The sequence below is a fragment of the Dreissena polymorpha genome, chromosome 1 (assembly GCF_020536995.1).
Source record: "Dreissena polymorpha isolate Duluth1 chromosome 1, UMN_Dpol_1.0, whole genome shotgun sequence".
NCBI lineage: Eukaryota > Metazoa > Mollusca > Bivalvia > Myida > Dreissenidae > Dreissena > Dreissena polymorpha.
The window spans coordinates 68,080,775-68,103,660 of record NC_068355.1 but is presented as its reverse complement, the minus strand read 5'-3'; the positions used below and the strand labels follow the sequence as shown (position 1 = coordinate 68,103,660).

The 22,886-nt window shown below is 36.0% G+C and overlaps 1 protein-coding gene across 10 annotated transcripts in view; it reads right to left on the bottom strand.

Moving 5' to 3' along the window:
- LOC127833625 (protein ZGRF1-like) overlaps positions 1 to 22,886 on the bottom strand; it is a 128,168-nt gene that overhangs the window by 10,904 nt on the left and 94,378 nt on the right. For all 10 annotated transcript variants that reach the window (XR_008027528.1, XM_052358993.1, XM_052358982.1 and 7 more), the window contains 9 exons: positions 18,239 to 18,385; positions 9,358 to 9,472; positions 7,944 to 8,043; positions 7,335 to 7,464; positions 6,927 to 7,086; positions 6,704 to 6,781; positions 6,133 to 6,219; positions 4,863 to 4,911; positions 2,899 to 2,976 (listed from right to left, as the gene is read on the bottom strand). Coding sequence is in view for 9 of the 10 variants with exons in the window: in XM_052358993.1 (XP_052214953.1) it covers positions 2,899 to 2,976; positions 4,863 to 4,911; positions 6,133 to 6,219; positions 6,704 to 6,781; positions 6,927 to 7,086; positions 7,335 to 7,464; positions 7,944 to 8,043; positions 9,358 to 9,472; positions 18,239 to 18,385 (944 nt within the window). In the remaining variant the exon portion in view is untranslated. The remainder of the gene's footprint in view (positions 1 to 2,898; positions 2,977 to 4,862; positions 4,912 to 6,132; positions 6,220 to 6,703; positions 6,782 to 6,926; positions 7,087 to 7,334; positions 7,465 to 7,943; positions 8,044 to 9,357; positions 9,473 to 18,238; positions 18,386 to 22,886) is intronic.

Genomic DNA, 22,886 nt, shown 5'->3' with positions numbered 1-22,886 from the left:
CCAACATTTACCACTGGTTGGGTCTGTATTTATAAGTGAGTCTGTACTTCCCCTCATATACCCTACTTAAGTAAATAAAATCAACCTCAGTTTGACCATGTGTCTGGGCTGGGAAATGAGCTTCAACAAACTCAGCAACCAAACCAGTTTATGCTAGAATAAAATATTGCTGATTTCATTACAAATTATTGTATAATTATAATCAGGGATCATATTTTCCCACAACATCAATCGGTCCGGATATAAATGGGGAAAGGTATCTGAAAATGTATATCCGTTATCATGACAAATTACGTTAAAAGATATACCATTGGTTTTGCCATTCATGAAGGTGGTATAATACATGTACAAGTAAAATTCTTTAGGCATTTTTTTAATGGAACGATTTTTCTCAATTGGTTTTATCATTTGTTATTTCATTGTTGTTTCCTGTGCTGCTTTATCAGACTTTTTTCATCGTTGTCAACATTATTAATCTGTGTAAGTCTATACCGATGTTTTAAATTGTTGTCGACTCGATAATAGCTTACATACATGCACTGAACCAAACAAATGTCTGTGCGTAGGATGGCTACTGACAACAACAAACCAAATAATTAAGAAATAATTTGTTGTCAAATAACCCACGGCCGATAGTTTAGATGCGTAGGGATTTAATCACGAGAGCGAAGCATTTGAAACCACGCATCTAATTTTCCGGTCGGTAGTTATTCAACAACAAAGTATAAAGTACACGAATGATTTCGATTCTAACACGGTTTTACTAAAGATTTATTCAATGTATATTATTTTTCTTGTGTACTATTTTAAGTGAAGTTCCGCCCATAAAAATAACTTTCGGCTGTTCTGTCGATCAGATCCCCGACTTTCATTCATAAATATATTACCGGATTATTACGCTGGTGGAAAATGTATCGGCATGTTTTGTTTAGTAACAGCGCGTGCATTCAGACGCGTCTTTTCGGATGCGTCTTTAATCCGCTGTTCACAAGTTTTTGATTCTTGGTTTTTTGATTCTTGGTCTGACGTGCAATAAACCGGTCCTGACAGGTTTAGAGACTGCAGCGAATTATCACACCTAATCGAGATAAGAATGTCATTAGGGTGTGTTAGCATGTACACTGTGTAATCGATTTCATGACATAGGAATTTTAATATCAAGGCCAACAGAATCGGACCGACTGTTTGGGATTTTCCATCGGTCTTTCATGACCCCAATCGGTCTAGGACCGACAAAACCGAAAAAAATATGATCCCTGATTATAATGAATGCTTGTCTGTGGTTATATTAGAGATGTGTCCAAAAGACACAGACGGCCAAGTAACATAGAAATTACATAAACTAAGGTTGAGTGACAGACGTCAAGTGAACAGTTAACATAGCATGTATGTAACAGTCCTTAGTAACTATTGATACACATACAGCCTATTTCATAATCAAAGCCGATTTCATATATATATCACAATCGGAACATTGACCTTTAAGCAAGCACCGTAATTGCTGCATACAAAATATTGTCTTGAATTTATGAAAAATTTTGCCAATGCAATATAAAGAAAGACATATTTATGGGCTGAATAAGAAATCATCCTTTCACTTTAATACTATTAGGAATAAGTAAGAATTCAAAGTGCTCACTCTTGACCTCAAAGTCCACTATGAACTTGCCCTTTAACAGATCAACATGATTGTTGCATTCAACACGTAATCTTGTTGTGCTTTTAGTTTGAAATTTATTAAAAAAATCCATCATTAACTAGAGCTATGTCACAGACGTGACATATACCCTTACATGCTGCATTGACACAGAATATTTTACATGCTGTCTTCACAAAACAAGAGAAGCTAATTTATGGCGATTTTAAAGAATTATTATGCCATAATCATTTAAGGCCATTTTGTCCTTTGAACTCTTGAATTCTTTCGCATGAAACGCCGTCCAATGACTGTGAACAAAATTAATGTACAGAGTCATTTTAAAATCTCACAATGAATGACATATATAGTTATGGCCCAGAAAAGGTCATTTATGGCCATTTTTGACTTTTGAACTACAAGTGTGACCTTGACCTTGGAGATATCGACGTAATTCTTTCACATGACACACCGTCCAAACATTGTGAACAAATGTACCGAGTAATTTTAAAATCTCTCAATGAATGACATAGATATGGCCTGGACAAGATCATTTATGGACATTTTTGACATTTGAACTCAAAGTGTGACCTTGACGTGGCAGTAATCGATGTAATTCTTCCACATGACACACCGTCAAATGATGGTGAACAAATGAGCAAAATGATTTTAAAATCTCACAATGAACAACATACTTATGACCGGGACAAGCTCCTTTTATGGCCATTTTTGACCATTGAACTCAAAGTGTGACCTTGACCTTGGAGATATCGACGTAATTCTTTTGCATGACACACCCTCCAATGATGGTTAACACAGGTGCAAAATGATTATAAAGTCTCACTATAAATGACAAAGTTATGGCCCAGACAAGCTTATTTCAGGGCAAATCCAAATGTGACCTTGAACTTGGAGATATTGATGTACTTCTTTCGCATGACACACTGTCCAATGATGATGAACAAATGTACCGGGTCATTTTAAAATCTTACAATAAATGTCATGGTCCGGACAAACTTTCGGTTTGAAACGCACTTAGTGACCCCGTGACCCAGTTTTTGACCCGGCATGACCTATATTCAAACTTGACCTAGACATTATCAAGATACAACTTCTGACCAAGTTTGGTGACGATTGGATGAAATTTTCGGGACAGGCAGACCAACTGACCGACAAAGTGACTCCTATATAGCCCCCATTACCACTGGTAATGGGAGTATAATTAGTGGTTTTAAACCAAACTGACAGAAAACCTTACTCACAGGAAACTGCATGTTCTGTAAGGTGGTGAGGGAGCAAGATGCGCATGTGGCCCCAACTACTTGTACTCTTCCCAGTTTCTTCAAAATCAAAAAGACATGTATACAATATTGACACACAAAACACAGATTAAATAAATTATGATAGTTCTTTTATCTTCTTCAGAGATCTGAAATATTCAACAAATTTAAGAAAAAAAGGAAAATATGCAAACCCTATATAAAAAATTCATACCTTATTTTGTAATGGTGTTTATCTATAACACATGTTTTCTATTATATCATGATCAAGATCTGTTAACGTAATTCAAACATGAAATTGATACTTACCGTCATTATTCTTAGCTTTAGGATACTTATGAATAATTATTTGTTCGCATGTCCCAAAAATCATATTTGGAAAAAAATCCATAATTATAGGTGTCCGAAAATTTAGAGAGAAAAATTAAAAGTCCCAAAATTATAATTATATTGAAATAAAATCAATAACTAAATTCAAAATAATTTTTCTACTTTGAAAAAATAAACACAACTTCACAGATTTGCTAACTCTGGCCATAAATAATACAGAACAGAACAAGATGTGTTTGTGAAAAACCCCATATATTTGACCTTTAACCTTGACGGATGACCTTGACCTTTCACCACTCAAAATGTGCAGCTCCATGAGATACACATGCATGCCAAATATCAAGTTGCTATCTTCAATATTGCAAAAGTGTACATTTATTGAGCGATGTTGACCCATATATTTTACCTTTGACCTTGAAGGATGCCATTGACCTTGACCTTTCACCACTCAAAATGTGCAGCTCCATGAGATACACATGCATGCCAAATATGAAGTTGCTATCTTCAATTTTGCAAAAGTCATGGCAAATGTTAAAGCTTGACACAAACAAACAAACACACAAATCAACAAACCAACAGACAGGGAAAAAACAATAGTGGTGGGGGACATAAAAAAGTAAAAACATTAAACATACTGCTTCCTTAATAGTAAGATAAAATTTAAAATTCGCAAATGTTATGGTCCATTGCCCTCGGGCATGCGTCTCCCAGGTCTAATGACCTTAATCCATTCCTAAAAATCCATGATGAAAGTGTCACAAGATAAGTGAATACAGCGCCGAAATCTGGTTAAATAGCGCTGTAAAATATACTGTCAGAAATTACTGATAGCCAAAAATGCACATGTCCGAATTTTAAAAGTTACACGAAAATATTTATTTTGGCCAAAAAGATCGAGGGATGTCCCAAAACTTAGAGTAATTCGGGTATGCTGTTCAAAATAAGAGAATCCATTCTTCATTACATGGCAAACAGGATGTCTCACTGCAGGGGTGTCAATCTTAAATCCTGAAAATCATCCTAGAATTTGGTGGATAGAGTCAAAAGAGTTTTAATTATTCATTAAATTATGTTTCCTTTGTAAACAATATGCCAAAGGTCAATAATTTGTGTTGAAGATGACATTTTGTGACAAGAATGCTTAAAATAACCAAAACAATCCTCTGTTTTATATCAATATCAAAATTTTTCCTTGAGGGCTTAAATCCTGAATTCAGGAATAATCCTGAAAATTGACACCACTGCGTCTGGTTAGCACGAAGGCAAGCAATCCAAGTTCAATCCCCCATCCAGTCACACGTGAGCTTGGTTGGCAGTCATAATACTGGATAGGTGGTATTTCTTCTGTTTATTGAAGTTTACCATAAGACCACGCAAAAATTGAATCTCTAAAAACTAAATAGCTGGATATTTCATGTACAATTTATAATGTGTCCCAACTTTGGTAATACTAGTAAGTCAATTAGGTCGGAGTGCTGGGACACTTCTGGTCCACATATAATGCAGTCTCAGCAGAAGAAGAACCGTATAAATTTCAAAATACAAAAACACACAATTCTCACTTCCTAACCTCCAAAACTGAAAAACAACATATAATCAATTATCATATATTTTACCTTCTTGTTTTCTCCCTTACGATGTTTTTCAATCCCTTTGCGGATGTGACTGTAAAAATTTAACAAGTTTCCTTTATCAAATACTATAAAATAAGCTAGTAACTATCACCAAATGCATAATAGTTCTTTATACTTACATTTGAAAAAAAAGAAGAAAAAAAGAAAAGTTTCATATTAACTCAATTGTTTACATTACACAATTAAGTATCTTAATCATTCATATGAAAATTACACTATTACATTTACTCAATAACATACAAATCAAATATGAAAATTTAGAAGTACATTCAATGTTAACCATACTGAATACAACTAAAGCTTACCATATTTATATTCACAGATTGCAAAAAGCATGTACACTGTTTTCAAGATTCCCATAGGTTGTCAAATCATTGAACAACAGTGACTTACATGACATTTTCTATACAATAGCAATTTCAGATGTAGTTTCCTTTTATTAAAAATTTAAAACAATATCAAATAAAACTAAAATGTGTAGATTAAAATATTATATGTTATACACTCCAAATCGTAGAAAATTTTTCTTTTATCTGAAAATGTGGCTCTCAAAAAATATTGTTTTCTCTGATCAATTGTGAATGAAAATTGAAAATCAAAACTACTAATTATCTTATATAGACAGTGACCTTATCATACTGTACTAGTACCAAAACACAGTGACCGTATCGATAAAAGAAATCCATAACAACACATATCTTTCTTGCATGATGAACAGTTCCTTGTGCAGACACCATTTCTCAATATTTATAAAGTATATGAGTCGCGTTCTGAGAAAACTGGGCATAATGCATGTGCGTAAAGTGTCGTCCCAGATTAGCCTGTGCAGTTCGCACAGGCTAATCAAGGACTACACTTTCATCCTAAACTAGATTTTCGATGAGGAGAGACTTTCTTTAAACAAACAAGAGATCTTTCACCACTCAAAATGTGCAGCTCCATGAGATACACATGCATGCTAAATATCAAGTTGCTATCTTCAATAGTGCAAGTAATTGCAAAACTTTCACCAGGGTTAAAGTTTTGGGACACACACAATGAATGAAAGAATGAATGAATGAATGACAGACAGACAGGCCAAAAACAATATGCCCTCGATCTTTCGATCTGGGGGCATAAAAAAACATGATAGCGGAAAGTGTCTTCCCTGATTAGCCTGTGCAGACTGCACAGGCTAATCTGGGACAACATTATACGCCCATGCATTAAGCCCAGTTTTGTCAGAATGAGGCTCAGATCTTTCTTTTCCAACCTCTTCTCAGTGGCAGTGAGATCAGGGCACCTCAACATTTCCTGCAGGTCCTTCAGCTCTTGGCTCTCTGTTCCTGATGCATGCACACTGAAATTAAAATGAGCACCTAGCACACCACATGTTCGTTCTGACATGCGTTATCTTTTACTTTAACAACTTCATCTAAACCTTTCCCCACATAGAATGTGTTTTTTGACGCATTTGTCGTCCCTCAGAAAGTTACATTCAATGCAATACCGTTCTTACTAAATTCAAGTTGTAAATGATTAATTTCCAACCCTTAGATACTGATGAGCAGCAGACAGCATAAAACCTGAACAGACTGCGTGTTATTGTTCTGGTTTAATGCTGGTTGAAAAGGCAATTTTCGCTTCGCTTTTTATGGGGGAAAGGGTTAATCATATTCACATCATTACCACGGTTGATAATTCACATCAAATAATATATTTGTTATTGAGAGTTTTATGATAAATATATCAGATAAGTTGTCCATATTACATTTGTTTTTGCTACAGTTTTAACTAGCTTAATTATATCATTATAAAAAATTAAGATTGATTAAAAACAAGACCTGTATGGAAGCACTGGCTTAGCTATCTTCTTCACACTGCCAACACGTACAAAATCTTCAAAACCCAAATCTAGTAGCCTGCAATAATAATCACAATATAAAAATATTTTATTCTTTGACACAAATAAAGCATAACATCCACCAGAAGAATAACTGTTGCCCACAAAAAAAGTCTCAATTTCATCCTATCTTAAACATTTAGCACTAAACATTAAGAAGGTACCCCATCAATATTCTGTCCACTGCAACATTGGTAGTGGAGGAGATGAGCAGTTTCCATGGTGACGGTTGCTGGAATGACGTGGCAGCCATTTTGGAAAACACCTCCATCAAGAAGAGTACTGCCACTGAGAGCAGATAACTTTTGCCAGCACCAAACACTCCTGAAAAGGCGGGTAAGCTAAACTTAAAGAAATACAGATAAAAGCAAGCATGTTTTTTAAAACAACGTAAAAATGTGCATTATTATGACACAACATGAAAGGTACAATTATACACTCATCATAGTAAAATATCAAAATCCAAAGTTTTTCACTTGTCCACTGTCAAGTGTGAGTGGTTTCACATTAAAATTTCATTAGTATGTCTTACTGTTTGATTATTATAAGAACTTGTCCCTTAAGTATCTTACCATGAATCAGTAGCACACTGTCCACTTTGTGAGTTTTCTCTCTTGTGAAGATGGCTGCCACTCTGCGCAGAGCCTCAGTCTGATCCACATTCAGGGAGTAGCGCTTGATGTAGTCCTCAGCCATATAGTCCTGAAACAAGGACATTCTTTGTATTTGGACACTTCAAAAACAGATTCATCAAATTCAGATAATAAGTATTTGAAATCTTATATTGAAACAATCAAATTATGCAAGGGACAACAACTCCCTTAAAACTCACATGGGTATATTAAAACCTCACAAGGTATGCATTTCCATCTTGTTTAATTTCCTCATACAAAATCTCATCAAAGCTGGATCATTATTTCATGTGATATTACTCAGAAAAGTTAAGCGAACAATGTATGCCCCAAACCCTCCCCATTTCAGGAGCATAATAATAATAGAGTTGGCTCCATAGATTTTGAGTAAATATTCTTCCTTTGCAAGCAAACCTTTGAGCTTAAGACTGTAGTATCTGCTCACAATGCTCCTATACAACCATCCAATTGATTAAGAAACATCATTATATCAATGTAAATTACCTGTTGAAACTAAGAGAGAAAACATGCCATGAATTTTATCGATACCATTTGTTCCGAGGACAGCCATCCCTGCAGTGGGTTCTGTACATTCCTTGGTGCCTGGAACCCTGGCACTGTACTGCCTGTGGACTGACTGCAAACAAACCTGAAACAGCACCGAGAACTGTGAGTGTCAACAGGCAACACTGCACCGAGAACTGTGAGTGTCAACAGGCAACACTGCACCGAGAACTGTGTCAACAGGCAACACTGAGAGGCTGTACTCATACATTATACAAAGTATTTTTTTTATAAAATATTAATGTTAAGCATCCTGTCTAGTAAATGTATCATATGGGCTACAAGTCAGGTTTTAACCCCCCCCCCCTTCTTAGTCCCTTGCTGTCACTAGCAGGAATAGTATACTGGCATCCCCATAACAAGGGCTGTTTGTAAAACATGCATGCCCCCCATATGGGCTGTCCGTTGTAGTGGCAGCCATTGTGTGATACGTTTTTTGTCACTGTGACCTTGACCTTGGACCTAGTGACCTGAAAATCAATAGGGGTCATCTGTGAGTCACTATCAATGTACCTATGAAGTGTCATGATCCTAGGCAAAAGCGTTCTTGAGTTATCATCCGAAAATCATTTTACTATTTCGGGTCACCGTGACCTTGACCTTTGACCTTGTGACCTCAAAATCAATAGGGGTCATATGCGAGTCATGATCAATCTACCTGTGAAGTTTCATGATCCTAGGCATATGCGTTCTTGAGTAATCGTCCGAAAACCATTTTACTATTTTGGGTCACCGTGACCTTGACGTTTGACCTAGTGACCTCAAAATCAATAGGGGTCATCTGCGAGTCATGATCAATCTATCCATGAAGTTTCATGATCCTAGGCGTATGCGTTCTTGAGTTATCATCTGGAAACCATTTTACTATTGCGGGTCACCGTGACCTTGACCTTTGACATAGTGACCTCAAAATCAATAGGGGTCATCTGTGAGTCATGATCAATCTACCCATGAAGTTTCATGATCCTAGGCGTATGCGTTCTTGAGTTATCATTCAAAAACCATTTTACTATTTCGGGTCACCGTGACCTTGACCTTTGACCTAGTGACCTCAAAATCAATAGGGGTCATCTGCGAGTCATGATCAATGTACCTATGAAGTTTCATGATCCTAGGCCCAAGCGTTCTTGAGTTATCGTCTGACAACCACCTGGTGGACGGACCGACTGACAGACCGACATACTGACAGACCGACATAAGCAAAGCAATATACCCCCTCTTCTTCGAAGGGGGGCATAAATATCTGTCTATGAACTCAATGTATACTGGCATCACAATAAATGTCTGTCTATGAACTGAATGTATACTGGCATCACCATCAATGTCTGTCTATGAACTTAATTTGACTGATAAAGTACACATTTGAAAGTAAAACTTCATAAAATATTGACATGCTCACCTGTTCAATAGCTGAGGCACTATTGGTGGTGACTGTGACTGCAGGTGCTCTCTCACATTGTCAAGGCAACTCAGTTCTGAGGAGGCATTGCCTGCTAGCAGTGTATGGCACACAGCTATAGAAGGAGTGCAGAATGTATGACAATGAATGATGTTAAAAAGTTCAAAGTATAATACAGCAGTAATAAGGAGCAAAAAGTATGGACGACAGATGTAATAGGGAGCACAAAGTATGGACAACAAATGTAATAGGGAGCAAACAGTATGGCCAACAGATGTAATAGGGGGCACTAAATATGGACAACAGATGTCATAGGGAGAACAAAGTATGGACAACAGATGTAATAGGAAGCAGAGAGTATGGACAACAGATGGAATAGTTAGCGGACAGTATGGACAACAGATGTAATAGGGAGCAGACAGTATTGACATTGGACAATAAATTTCATAGTTAGCAGAAAGTATGGACAACAGATGTAATCGTAAGCAGACAGTATGGACAACAAATGTAATAGGGAACAGAGGGTATGGAAAAAAAAAGATGTAATAGGAGCCAGGGATGGAAATTAACAGTTGCCCGTTCGCCCGGGGCGAGTAATTTTTACGTTGGGCGAATGAATCTCAACAGCCGGTAGTCCCACAGGTGGTTAGCGTGTGGCTATGATATTAATTAGTGAAAACATCATTTTGAATGATAAATAATCATATTATAACGAAAAATTAACTTTTCTGAAAAAAAAAATTATTTCACTATCAAATATATATATAACAAGGTATGCAACTCAAAATCAGCCCAAAACGGGGTGCATCGCTTTGAACAGCCATATCTTCATAAATTTTGCAGCGATTTTCACGATCTCGGTCTTATTCAACGCAGAAATGAATTTCCTTTCTGGAAATGTATATGTCTTGCAATATTTTAACAAATGCTGGGTCAACTTTTAAGAAATAACACGATACACAACACGCATGACCCAGTTGACAGTGATCATGCTGTCTTTAAGACTGAAATCTTCACGGAGTAAAGGGCAACTTCCCTACAAAGTTCATGTAGTTCGATACCAAAATTCAATAAAACGTATGAAAAAACATTATTACCGTTCTTGTCGTTACATTCTGCATCAAGACTAACTGTCCAGCGCCGTTTGAAACCTTTGTTTACATACATTTCAACTAACTGACATTTTAAACATACGAGTGATTTCATTGGTCCAATGCGGAGGTGTGTCTTTACAACTGGAGATTTCATTCATAAAGAATACATGATCACTGTCAACTGGGTCATGCGTGTTGTGTATCGTGTTATTTCTTAAAAGTTGACCCAGCATTTGTAAAAATATTGCAAGACATATACATTTCCAGAAAGGAAATTCATTTCTGCGTTGAATAAGACCGAGATCGTGAAAATCGCTGCACAATTGATGAAGATATGGCTGTTCAAAGCGATGCACCCCGTTTTGGGGTGATTTTGAGTTGCATACCTTGTTATATATATATTTGATAGTGAAATATTTTTTTTTTCAGAAAAGTTAATTTTTCGTTATAATATGATTATTTATCATTCAAAATGATGTTTTCACTAATTAATATCATAGCCACACGCTAACCACCTGTGGGTAGTCCGTCCGGACAAATAGCTTTTTTAAAAAGGCTGTTCTGAACAATCAATACATTGTGCGGTATTTCTCAATAACATTTACCCCTCTGGCGTGAAACGGTCTCAGCTAATTAGATCGCGCCGTTCAAAACATCGAATACCCATAAAGTTGACAGCGTCTGACGTCATGATTTACTACTACTACGATGTTTACTACGCTGTTAACTTTCTGTTCGAAATGGCTGCGTCGTAATTAATATCAATATGTGGCAGTTCATTCAAGGCGTTTCTCAGCCTGCATGGTGCCATTGAGCTTAAATCTTGTTGTCACTGATGACTAGGCAATTAGCAATGAAACAAAAAAATATTAAACATTACTTTTGATAGTTCTGCATTATTTATTTATTTTCTTCTATATTTATTAATAAATATTTAATAAATAATTTCTTCGAAATAAACTTGAATTAAAACAAAGGTACTAAATGCTAGCCAACAGCAATTTAGCGCAATGACAGTAGTTTTTACTTAATTAATTTAGTAAATTCTGGTTTAAATACTTTTCCAGAAAGATTTTTTATTAATCAAATATGAATTGCATCATTTATGTTTAACTTCAGCAACAAGCTGGCTGACTGGATCTCTGTGAATGATGTGATGGCACAAAAGTTCCCCAATATCTTACCTGTCATCAGTGATTTTTTTTGCTTTTTTTTGTTACAGCCTGTGCCATTTGGATTGGGAAAATAGCGCGATAAACCATGAAATTGGGAAACATTATAAATATGATTATAACAGAATTAAAATTATTAAAGTATGTTTGACAGCATTTTTATATTATAAAGTGCTAATTTAATGTGTTCTTACAATGAAGACAATGTTAAGTTAATATCCTTCCACATTCATATTGAACTTGCAATAATCTATATAGATTCTTAAATATACCATTTAATCATAACCTCTTTAACAGTAAGAATTTAATTCAGTATTTTTTTAAATTAAATATCATATGGTGAAAACATTAACAAATATTTATAAAAAAAACGCTTTAGTGGTCTTGCTATGTCAATGATGTATTAAATGGAGTTAAAATAATTTATTTCATTTCTTTACCTTTCAATATCTTGCACTTCAATGCTATTTCAGTAAACTGTAAAGCGTGACAAACATAATAAAGCAGAATATGCATATGAATCTGATTTTACACAGATCCACTAACATATAAATCATATCATGTTTGTCTCTTTCCATTTTTGAACGATACTCATCTTAAATGCATTAACTTTGTGAGTACCGGTAGACTAACTCCAATATCCCAACACTGATTTCCATGATGCACATTCACTGTGAAGATTTGTAATAAATATTTGTTGTTTTTATCTCAAACGTTGTATTTTGCGTTAATTGACACACGCATTTAATTATTCCGTAATAACCATATGATATCCATTGTTAATTTGAATGTTCTTTATCATTTTCGTCGCTCATCGCAAATTTCTCGTCTGCTTGCCGCCATCTTGGACGTGTGTTAAAACAGGCGTTTACAATCGGGATACATCGACTATCGTCGGTATCCTCCGCAATACACTTCAACACCGTTATTTCGAACACCGATAATCCGAAGTCACCGTTATTTCGAAGTATTTTTTGGGTCCCGATTGTGGTTCGTCTTTGTTCAATGTAAAATGTCATTGTTAATCGGAACTTTGTTAAACCGAAGAATTCGCACCTTATTATCAATCTTTAATCCGAAGTCAAAACTGCAAAACACTGAGTGTAATTTCACACCTATGTCGTCTGCGCGTTGTGTGTCAAAGCCGATAATTACACCTTTGTCGCCTGCGCGTAGCATGTTAAGTTTATAATGTCGTCAAAAGACGACCACGAGGCCGACAGCACATGAATGAACATGATATTTAATCAAAGTGTGACCACATGCATCAACGACGTAAGGCAGTTCTGCGAGCAAAACATGGGCGGAAGCCAGTTCTACAATTTCCTTGACAAATTGGAGTAATATGTTACACACGTCCAGTTAAGTGCTGCTAACGCCGGTGTTCAGAAAGACATCGCGTCTTATTTAAAAAAAAGTGAATTCATTTCCGTAAATGTATTCATATGTATTTACATGTATGATGCGCTATGCATTATATTTTATATGTTCTGTAATTACAGAAAAATAAAAAGAAGAAAAATAATCGTTTTATTCCTATGTTTGTTACAAGTAGAAATCTATTGCTATCTCACTAATTTACGTTTTTAAGTTAAACAATTATTAAAAGTACAGTGTGACCGAACCATGCGAATTCCACAATGTTGTATTTTTCAGAATCAAAGAAGTCGTCTGTCAAATGTTTATTTCTAATTATCGTTAATCCGAAGTTTTTTGAACGGTCCCGACGACTTCGAAATAACGGTGTTGAAGTGTATAGAAAGAGATGTGGATAGCAACGTAAAATCGTATTCGGCTAAATTCGCGAACAATACGTAAGTCAGTTGTTGTTCGGTGACGACTCGGCAAGCTCGATCGGCACTCGTTCGAAATTATTGCTAAATTACATTGTAATCTTATTGGCTTTATTGGGAAAATTTTGTCTTTTTTGGGGAATTTCTGGCCAAAAAAAATCACTGGTCATCGACCTCATCTTGTCCATATCACCCTCCAGTGCAGAAGCAGAGAGAGGGTTTTCACAATTAAAGCTATTGAAAAAGAGACTACGAACAAGAATGACCCAGCCAGTACTGAATAATCTCTTGTGCATCAAACTCGAGGCTCCAGATGTAGAGCACTTTGACCCAACTGATGCGGTTCACAACTGGAACACTAGTGGGATTTGCATGAGGAGACCCATGTTTAAGGACAATAAGTCCAAGGAGCAAATACATACATACAATGTGGTCAACGTTGATGAAGTAGAAAATGAGACTGACAGTGAACTTGAATTTGACTTAGTGTCTAGCGACTCGTCAGATTCTGATTGGGATGAATCTGAGGTCTTTAATCGCCTGTTAAGCTTAAACGAACCTATGTAAATTATTAGTAGAGCTGTAAAATTTCTTTTTATGTACTGACATATGTAACCAAATGTGTTTTCGTGAAATTCTCTTTTTTATTTATGTATATCATGTGTCTGTGGTGTGAAAATTATTTTCAGTGCCTCAAAATATGGTGCAGTTAAAATTACTGCATTACAGCATGTATCAAGACCTTCAAATAAAAGAACAAGAAAGCTTTGTGTTAATTACAGTGGTCTTGCCTAGTAGGGGTCAACATGAATCTAAAAATGTACATGTAAAAAGTGTGCGTTTGAGGTTTATGATCACATCGTAAGCTTTAACGAAATTGTCAGGTCATGAATAAGTTAAAACAAGAGCACCGTCTTGCGGGTGCAGACCGCTCATCTATTTTCTTTTTAAAGGTGAAGGGACTCTCAATTTAAATCACAAAGAAGGAGGGAGAGGTGGAGTGAAGATGGGTGTATAGCGTGGGGGTGTGGACATTTATTACATTATCTTCCAAAAATGTGAAATGGACGGTATTTCAAAAATAAAATAATACAAATAAATATCTGTGTTTTTTAACAGTTTCAAAAAAAATAAAATTGGGGGGGATGGGTTGGGGGGGGGGGGGGGGTATAATAGTGTGAGGGTGTGGTGGTCATTTGTGAGATGATCTTAAAAAAAAAAAATAGGGGGGGATTTGGGGGGGGGAACGGGGGATGGTTTGGGTGGAGTCTTTTGTGGTATGTCAGGTAAGAGTAGTTTTGTCAAAGTATCAATCAAATCTAATCATAAATAAAATTGTTATGGCAATTTTAGCAAAATTTAATAATTTTACCTTGAGAGTCAAGGTCATTCAAAGGTCAAGGTAAAATTCAACTTGCCAGGTACAGTAACCTCATGATAGCATGAAAGTATTTGAAGTTTGAAAGCAATAGCCTTGATACTTTAGAAGTAAAGTGGATCAAAACACAAAATTTAACCATATATTCAAGTCAACTAGGACTTTGACTTAAGTCAAAAAAGGGCCATAATTCCGTAAAAATGACAACCAGAGTTATGCAACTTGTCCTATTACTGTCCCCTTATGATAGTTTGCGAGTGTTCCAAGTATGAAAGCAATATCTATGAAACTTTAGGGGTAAAGTGGACCAAAACACAAAACTTAACAAAATTTTCAATTTTCTAAGTATAAAGGGCCCATAATTCCGTCCAAATGCCAGTCAGAGTTACATAACTTTGCCTGCACAGTCCCCTTATGATAGTTAATAAGTGTTGCAAGTATGAAAGCAATAGCTTTGATACTGTAGGAATAAAGTGGACCTACACACAAAACTTAACCAAATTTTCAATTTTCTAAGTATAAAAAGGGCACATAATTCTGTCAAAATGCCAGTGAGTTACATAACTTTGCCTGCACAGTCCCCTTATGATAGTAAGAGTTGCAAGTATGAAAGCAATAGCTTTGATACTTAAGGAATAAAATGGACCTAAACACAAAACTTAACCAAAATTTTCAATTTTCTAAGTATAAAAAGGGCACATAATTCTGTCAAAATGCAGGCCAGAGTTATCTAACTTTGCCTGCCCAGTCCCCTCATAATAGTTAGTAAGTGTACCAAGTTTGAATGCAATAGCATTTATACTTTCTGAGAAAAGTGGACCTAAACGCAAAACTTAACTTGACGCCGACGCCAACGCCGACGCCAAGGTGATGACAATAGCTCATAATTTTATTTAAAAAAATAGATGAGCTAACAATGTACACAATGTGAAAATTATGTCATTTTATTACCTAGCTGTCTGACCTACATTGTACGTTCATTGAACAACAAAAATGTATATAAAGTATTAGGAAAGTTCTGGGCTTGTAGGTTTTTTGCTGGGCAACCTTATTTCAGAAGTAGGTTGCTGTCTGGGCAACCAGCCATATAAAGTTAGTTCCCATCCCTGGGAGCACTATGTATGGACAACAGAAGTGATAGGGATCAGACAGTATGGATAGCATATGTAGTAGGAGCACTATGTATGGACAACAGAAGTGATAGAGAGCAGACAGTATGGACAACAGATGTAATAGGAGAACTATGTATGGACAACTGAGATGCGATAGGGAGCAGACAATATGGACAACATATGTAATAGGAGCAGGGCAACAGATAAGGTTTGTTTTATTGTTTTTACTATTTGTATTTGACAGAAAAAGAATTGACATTAAAAAATCAATCGCACAAAAAACAATTATGAAAATGGAAAACAAATTGATATCGATTCTTCGTCGTTTTATTTGTTCCGTTTTCCGCTGTACCGGGTTTAATTATAATTAGTGTATTGTAACCTTTATCAAAAAATGAAGCGCTAATCTGATCCAGAAATATATATACGTTTTGATCAAATTGTAAAAAACTAATTGACAAATAGTTTTGAGGGGAAAAACTAATTGTTACAAAAAGCTTGCAGTGAAAACTAATTGACCCAACATATTATCTGTTGCCCTGATAGGAGCACTATGTATGGACAACAGATGTGATAGGGAGCAGACAGTATGGACAACAGATGTAATAGGGAGCAAACAGTATGGCCAACAGATGTGATAGGGAGCAGACAGTATGGACAACATATGTAACAGGTGCACTATGTATGGACAACAGATGTAATAGGAAGCAGACAGTATGGACAACAGATGGAATAGTTAGCGGACAGTATGGACAACAGATGTAATAGGGAGCAGACAGTATGGACAACAGATGTTATAGTTAGCAGAAAGTATGGACAACAGATGTAATAGGGAGCAGACAGTATGGCCAACAGATGTTATAGGGAGCACAAAGTACGGAACAACAGATGTAATAGGAAGCAGACAGTATGGACAACAGATGGAATAGTTAGTGGACAGTATGGACAAAAGATGTAATAGGGAGCAGACAGTATGGACAGCAGATGTTATAGTTAGCAGAAAGTATGGACAACAGATGTAATTGGGGGCAGACAGTGTGGACAACAGATGTAATAGGGAACAGAGGGGATGGAAAACAAGAGCTGTGTTTGTAAAACACTATGCCCCCTAATGTGCAGCTTTGAAGCCGCACGGCAGCTATTTTAGAAAAAAAAAGACCTTTGATCATAAAGGATAACCTTGACTTTGACCTTTCACCACTAAAAATGTGCAGCTCCATGAGATATACATGCATGCCAAATATCAAGTTGATTTTGTTGATATTGCAAAAGTTATGACCAAGGTTAAAGTTTTGTGACAGACACACTGACAATAACAGACAGACATACAGACAGACAGGCAAAAAACAATATTCCTCCGATCATTCGATCAGAGGGCATAAAAAGATGAAATGGGGAACAGACAGTTTGGACAGCAGATGTAATAGGAGCACTATCTATGGACAAGAGATTTGATAGGGAGCAGACAGTATGGATAACAGATGTAATAGGAAGCACAAAGTTTGGGCAACAGATGTAATAGGGAACAGACAGTATGGAATACAACAATTAATAGGAAAATAGGGTACGGCACTCAGCTGTAACAAACAGCAAGGATCATCCCATAGAGCTGTTTTCAAAGTGTAAAGAAGACTAACACTTGTTATTGGGTACAAAGAGGATGACCCATTTTCTTAAATAATGTTCACGGGGCATAGCATACAGCTGAAATAGGGAACAGCAAGAATAGTAATTCAACAGCATCACACACAACTTTAATAGCAAGCAGAGATGATATCAATCTTACACAAATTACATCATAAACTTAACTTACAATTTAATTTGGCAAACAGAACAAAAGTTAAGTTGATAATTATTTTAGATATGGTGTCCAACTAAGAAGCGAAATTCTAAATTCCAGAAAAAAAATGCTAAAAATTAGTTAAACACTTTTCATACATCTGCATTATTGTGGAATTAAATGATCATTAATCATACTTGTTGATAAAAAATTCCGAAAAAATGAATACAAATGAAAAATTCTAAAAATGTATTTTTCCGCCCGGAAACTTGAAGTTTGTCAAAGATTCTACAAGACTTTTTACATTATTTTTACGTTTAGCTTGATTGACATATATTAAATCAGCAATATACATCTGTATATTATTAGGACTTTTTAACCTTCAGCAGGGGTAGAATAAAAGCTCCTTCATCACAAACTGTTATATAAAATAATGCAATTTTAACCCAAATTTAAAGTAAACTGTGGACAATTGTGTCCCTTCCCTTTGTCAATCAAGAAAAAAATATCCTGGAGATACTCAGACAGTATTTTCAAATAACACCAACTCACTGCCATTGGTCCAGTTAGACGGGGAGTGACCTGTGATTGGCTCAAGTTCCACTTCCAGGGAGGAAGAGGGGCCATGGAAGGTGCTCCTGGCAAGGAATGTACAGCCCGGGTCAAACGTCAGCTCCCGAGAGATCACCCATACGTCATCTGGGGTTAGTATTTGTGATAAAGAATACATAAGAAATGTGAAATTGTTTCCATAATTACTGGCAAATTTCTATCATAAGAATTTAAGATACATGTAAGTTAGACAGTATTGAATGACAAAAGTAAACATATGCTTAAGTGAACAGATTTCTATCACGGGAAAATGTAACAATTTTAGACTTCATTCAAGAAAGCCGTTAAAGTTGCATAAATAAGCCTTTCACAGTTGATATAAACATTGAAATGAGGGGTCCTTACATTGATTAATGAATAGTTTAGATAATAATTAAAAACTTGTCCATGATAGAAAGCCACAGTTGTTGAGTTTCAACTTGTATTAAATAACAAAATTCAATTTATTGATAAAATGTTAAAATCACCTGTAAAAGTCACCAAGCATTTATTCATTTGTACATAATAACAATCAAGATGACGAAAGCCTTCATATAATAATATATAAATTGTTGGGACATCGACATTAGTTATGTATATAAGTTTTGACTTCAAACACAAAAATGATAGTTTTTATGTAATAATTATTATAATAGGATATTATACAGACAGACAGACAGACAGACAGACAGACAGACAGACAGACAGACAGACAGACAGACAGACAGACAGACAGACAGACAGATTTTTTATTCAAGACTTATACAAAGTACATCGTCTATATATATATATACAATCGCACATATATATTGTCACATGATTTTATACAAAAAAATAAATAAGCAGAAAAAATATGTTAGATACACACAAAAACCACAGAAAGCAATACTCGTGGTTTTTAAAATAAGATTGTTACAAATACAGTTGGTAATATATAACATACATTATAAGTATACAGGAGATGAATATATTATGACATATCATTTATCAGTCTTGATCGTATAGATAGCGCGTTTTTGACAAACAGTGACAGATTAATAAGTTCCATTTTATCCTCCGTTTTTAACAAATTCAAATATTAATAAACAGATGGTTTGATATAATTGATATACATCTGAAGTGGGTCACCCAGTATTATGTTTAGTAGCAATGTATATGTGTGGTTTTAACTACAACAAGGGACAAAATTGTCACAAAACCAGGTTTTCAATTTGAAACAAGGGCTGTTTGTTAAACATGCATGCCCCCCATATGGGCTGTCAGTTGTAGTGGCAGCCATTGTGTGAATACGTTTTTTGTTACTGTGACCTTGACCTTTGACCTAGTGACCTGAAAATAGGGGTCATCTGCCAGTCATGATCAATGTACCTATGAAGTTTCATGATCCTAGGCCTAATTATTCTTGAGTTATCATCAGGAACCCATTTTACTGTTTCGAGTCACTGTGACCTTTACCTTTGACCTAGTGACCTGAAAATCAATAGGGGTCATCTCGAGTCATGATCAATGTATCTATGAAGTTTCATGATCCTAGGCCTAAGCGTTCTTGAGTTATCATCCGGAAACCATTTTACTGGTTCGAGTCATGGTGACCTTGACCTTTGACCTAGTGACCTGAAAATTGATAGGGGTCATCTGCGAGTCATGATCAATGTACCTATAAAGTTTCATGATCCTAGGCGTAAGCGTTCTTGAGTTATCATCCAGAAACCATTCGGTGGACGGACTGACGGACGGACCGACCAACATGTGCAAAACAATATACCCCCTCTTCTTCGAAGGGGGCCATAAAAAGGCTGATGAAGGAAGACAACTCAAACTGAACTGATTGTTCATAGTTTCCCCCCTTATTTCAAAATAAATATATTTTTAGTCGTGGCGACCTTGACCTTGGTGATATTGATGTAATTCTTTCGTGCGACACATCGTCCAATGATGGTGAACAAATGTGCCAAATGATTTTAAAATCTCACAATTAATGACAAAGTTATGAACCGGACAAGCTTGTGCCGCCCACCCGCCCGCCGACATTCACCAATCTCATAGCCAGTTTTTTATTTAGAAAACCTGGTTAAAAAGGGCTACGTTTTTACGTACTTCAGTACAGCGCATTGTGAATTGCTGGGCAGGCTCGTAAGGGTCTGGCCCCCGCCGTAATTTCAATTTTTGGACTTCAATATTTTACGATCTTGAAAGTTACTGAATATATCTTATTTATTGGAATATTTGAGGACTTGTTAATTAGCAGAACAAGAGTTCCGCGGTCGGAGATGACCGCATTGAAGCCGGATTTTTGATTTAAATGACAGGAAAGTACCTTTCGTGTTTTTGTCAATGCAATACTTAAATTACTGAAATATTGTTCACAGTGACCTTGACCTTAGAATGAATGACCTTGAAATGACCAGTGGTCATCTAAGTGTGCTTGCAAACCTTCATGTCAAGTTTGAAGACTCTATGTCCAAGCATACCAAAGTTATAACAATTTTAACATTTTAACATTTAAGGTCACAGTGACCTTGACCTTCAAATGAATGACATTGAAATGACCAGTGGTCATCTTCTAGTACTGGCCAATCTTTATTTCAAGTTTGAAGACTCTAGGTACAAGCATACCAAAGTTATAACATGAAATAAGAACTTTAACATTTTTACATTCAAGGTCACCGTGACCTTGACCTTCAAATGAATGACCTTGAAATGTCCAGTGGTTACTTACTAGTTCTGGCCAACCTTCATGTCAAGTTTCAAGACTCTAGGTCCAAGCATACCAAAGTTATAACAACTTTAACATTTTTACATTCAAGGTCACAGTGACCTTGACCTTCAAATGAATGACCTTGAAATGTCCAGTGGTTACTTACTAGTTATGGCCAACCTTCATGTCAAGTTTCAAGACTCTAGGTCCAAGCATACCAAAGTTATAAGAACTTTAACATTTTTTATATTGAAGGTCACAGTGACCTTGACCTTCAAATGAATGACCTTGAAATGACCAGTGGTCATCTGTTAATCCTGGCCAACCTTCATGTCAAGTTTGAAGACTCTAGGTCCAAGCATACCAAAGTTATACCATGAAATAAGAACTTTAACATTTTTACATTCAAGGTCACAGTGACCTTGACCTTCAAATGAATGACCTTGAAATGACCAGTGGTTACTAACTAGTTATGGCCAACCTTCATGTCAAGTTTCAAGACTCTAGGTCCAAGCATACCAAAGTTATAAGAACTTTAACATTTTTTATATTGAAGGTCACAGTGACCTTGACCTTCAAATGAATGACCTTGAAATGACCAGTGGTCATCTGTTAATCCTGGCCAACCTTCATGTCAAGTTTGAAGACTCTAGGTCCAAGCATACCAAAGTTATACCATGAAATAAGAACTTTAACATTTTCGAGCACGCCGCCACCCCGCCCGCCCGCCCGCCCGCCCGCCCGCCCGACAACATCAATCTATAAGCCGAGATTTTTTCGAAAAAAATCCGGCTAATAAAAGCTAAATGGAGACTTAAATGGACTAATGTATGCATTGTCATGCCTTCAAATCACATGACAATTTGTAACTTAATCTGACTGACAATTTTTCCTTTCTTTTTGAATTTCCTGATTAAAATGAAAAAACAAATACCTAAATTTGTTGAATGGCAAACCAGTGTGTAACCAATAAAATGGTAGATTGACCATATTGACATTCAATTTAAGTAAGGGAATAAAACAAGCAATTTCATTGAAATGATATCCCTTGCAAGATAAATTGTGTTTATTCATGGGTACACTCTCCAAGGTATTAACGTGAAAATCTGTACACAACTTATTATAGAATCATTCCTTGAAACAAATTTTTAAAGTAAAATTCATTTTAATCATCAAATACTTACCAGCTTTAATATATCTACCACCTTCCAAGGTGGGTTTATTTATCCGGAAATTTCTGGAGCTGCCACCCTGTGTCCGCAGTTTAAACAAGGTTGGAACATAGTGTAACGCAACCTAGCTAAAGCAACGCCCTACCATAACAATCTTCTTCCAATTTATACAAAAATATTAGTCGAAGAGCAGGGTGGGAGGTGGGACTCACCAATAGCAGGTAAGTATTTAATAATTAAAATGAATTTTACTAATGTCATAAATACGTTACCTGCTATCTAAAAGCTTAATGTGCAGCTGTGGTGGGAAGGTTCACATATAGCTCCTCAATCCCCATCACAGCAGAACTCATATCCAGGGTTATTAGCTCATGATAGCAGAACCCATATCCAGGGTTATCAGCTTATCTTCGTTAGTACGGTATTGAGTTGACTTCTCAGCTAAGAGTAAGCATGTCTATGCCGTAGAAGACACTACTGTTTATGAAACCACAAGGGGACCCAACAAATACAAGTTGTCTTGTTTTCCTCCAGAAAGCATACATGCCATAAATTTTCAGACCGATTCCGGGACATAGTGCTAAATTTTCCGGGACATTTGCCGATTTTCCGGGACATGTATACAAATAGCGATATATGAAGTCATACATGTATTTTTGGTACGCATATTTCCGCGATATCCAATTAGTTAAATTACTTATGTAACTTACCTGGAATAAACAAATTTAACATCCTTTTA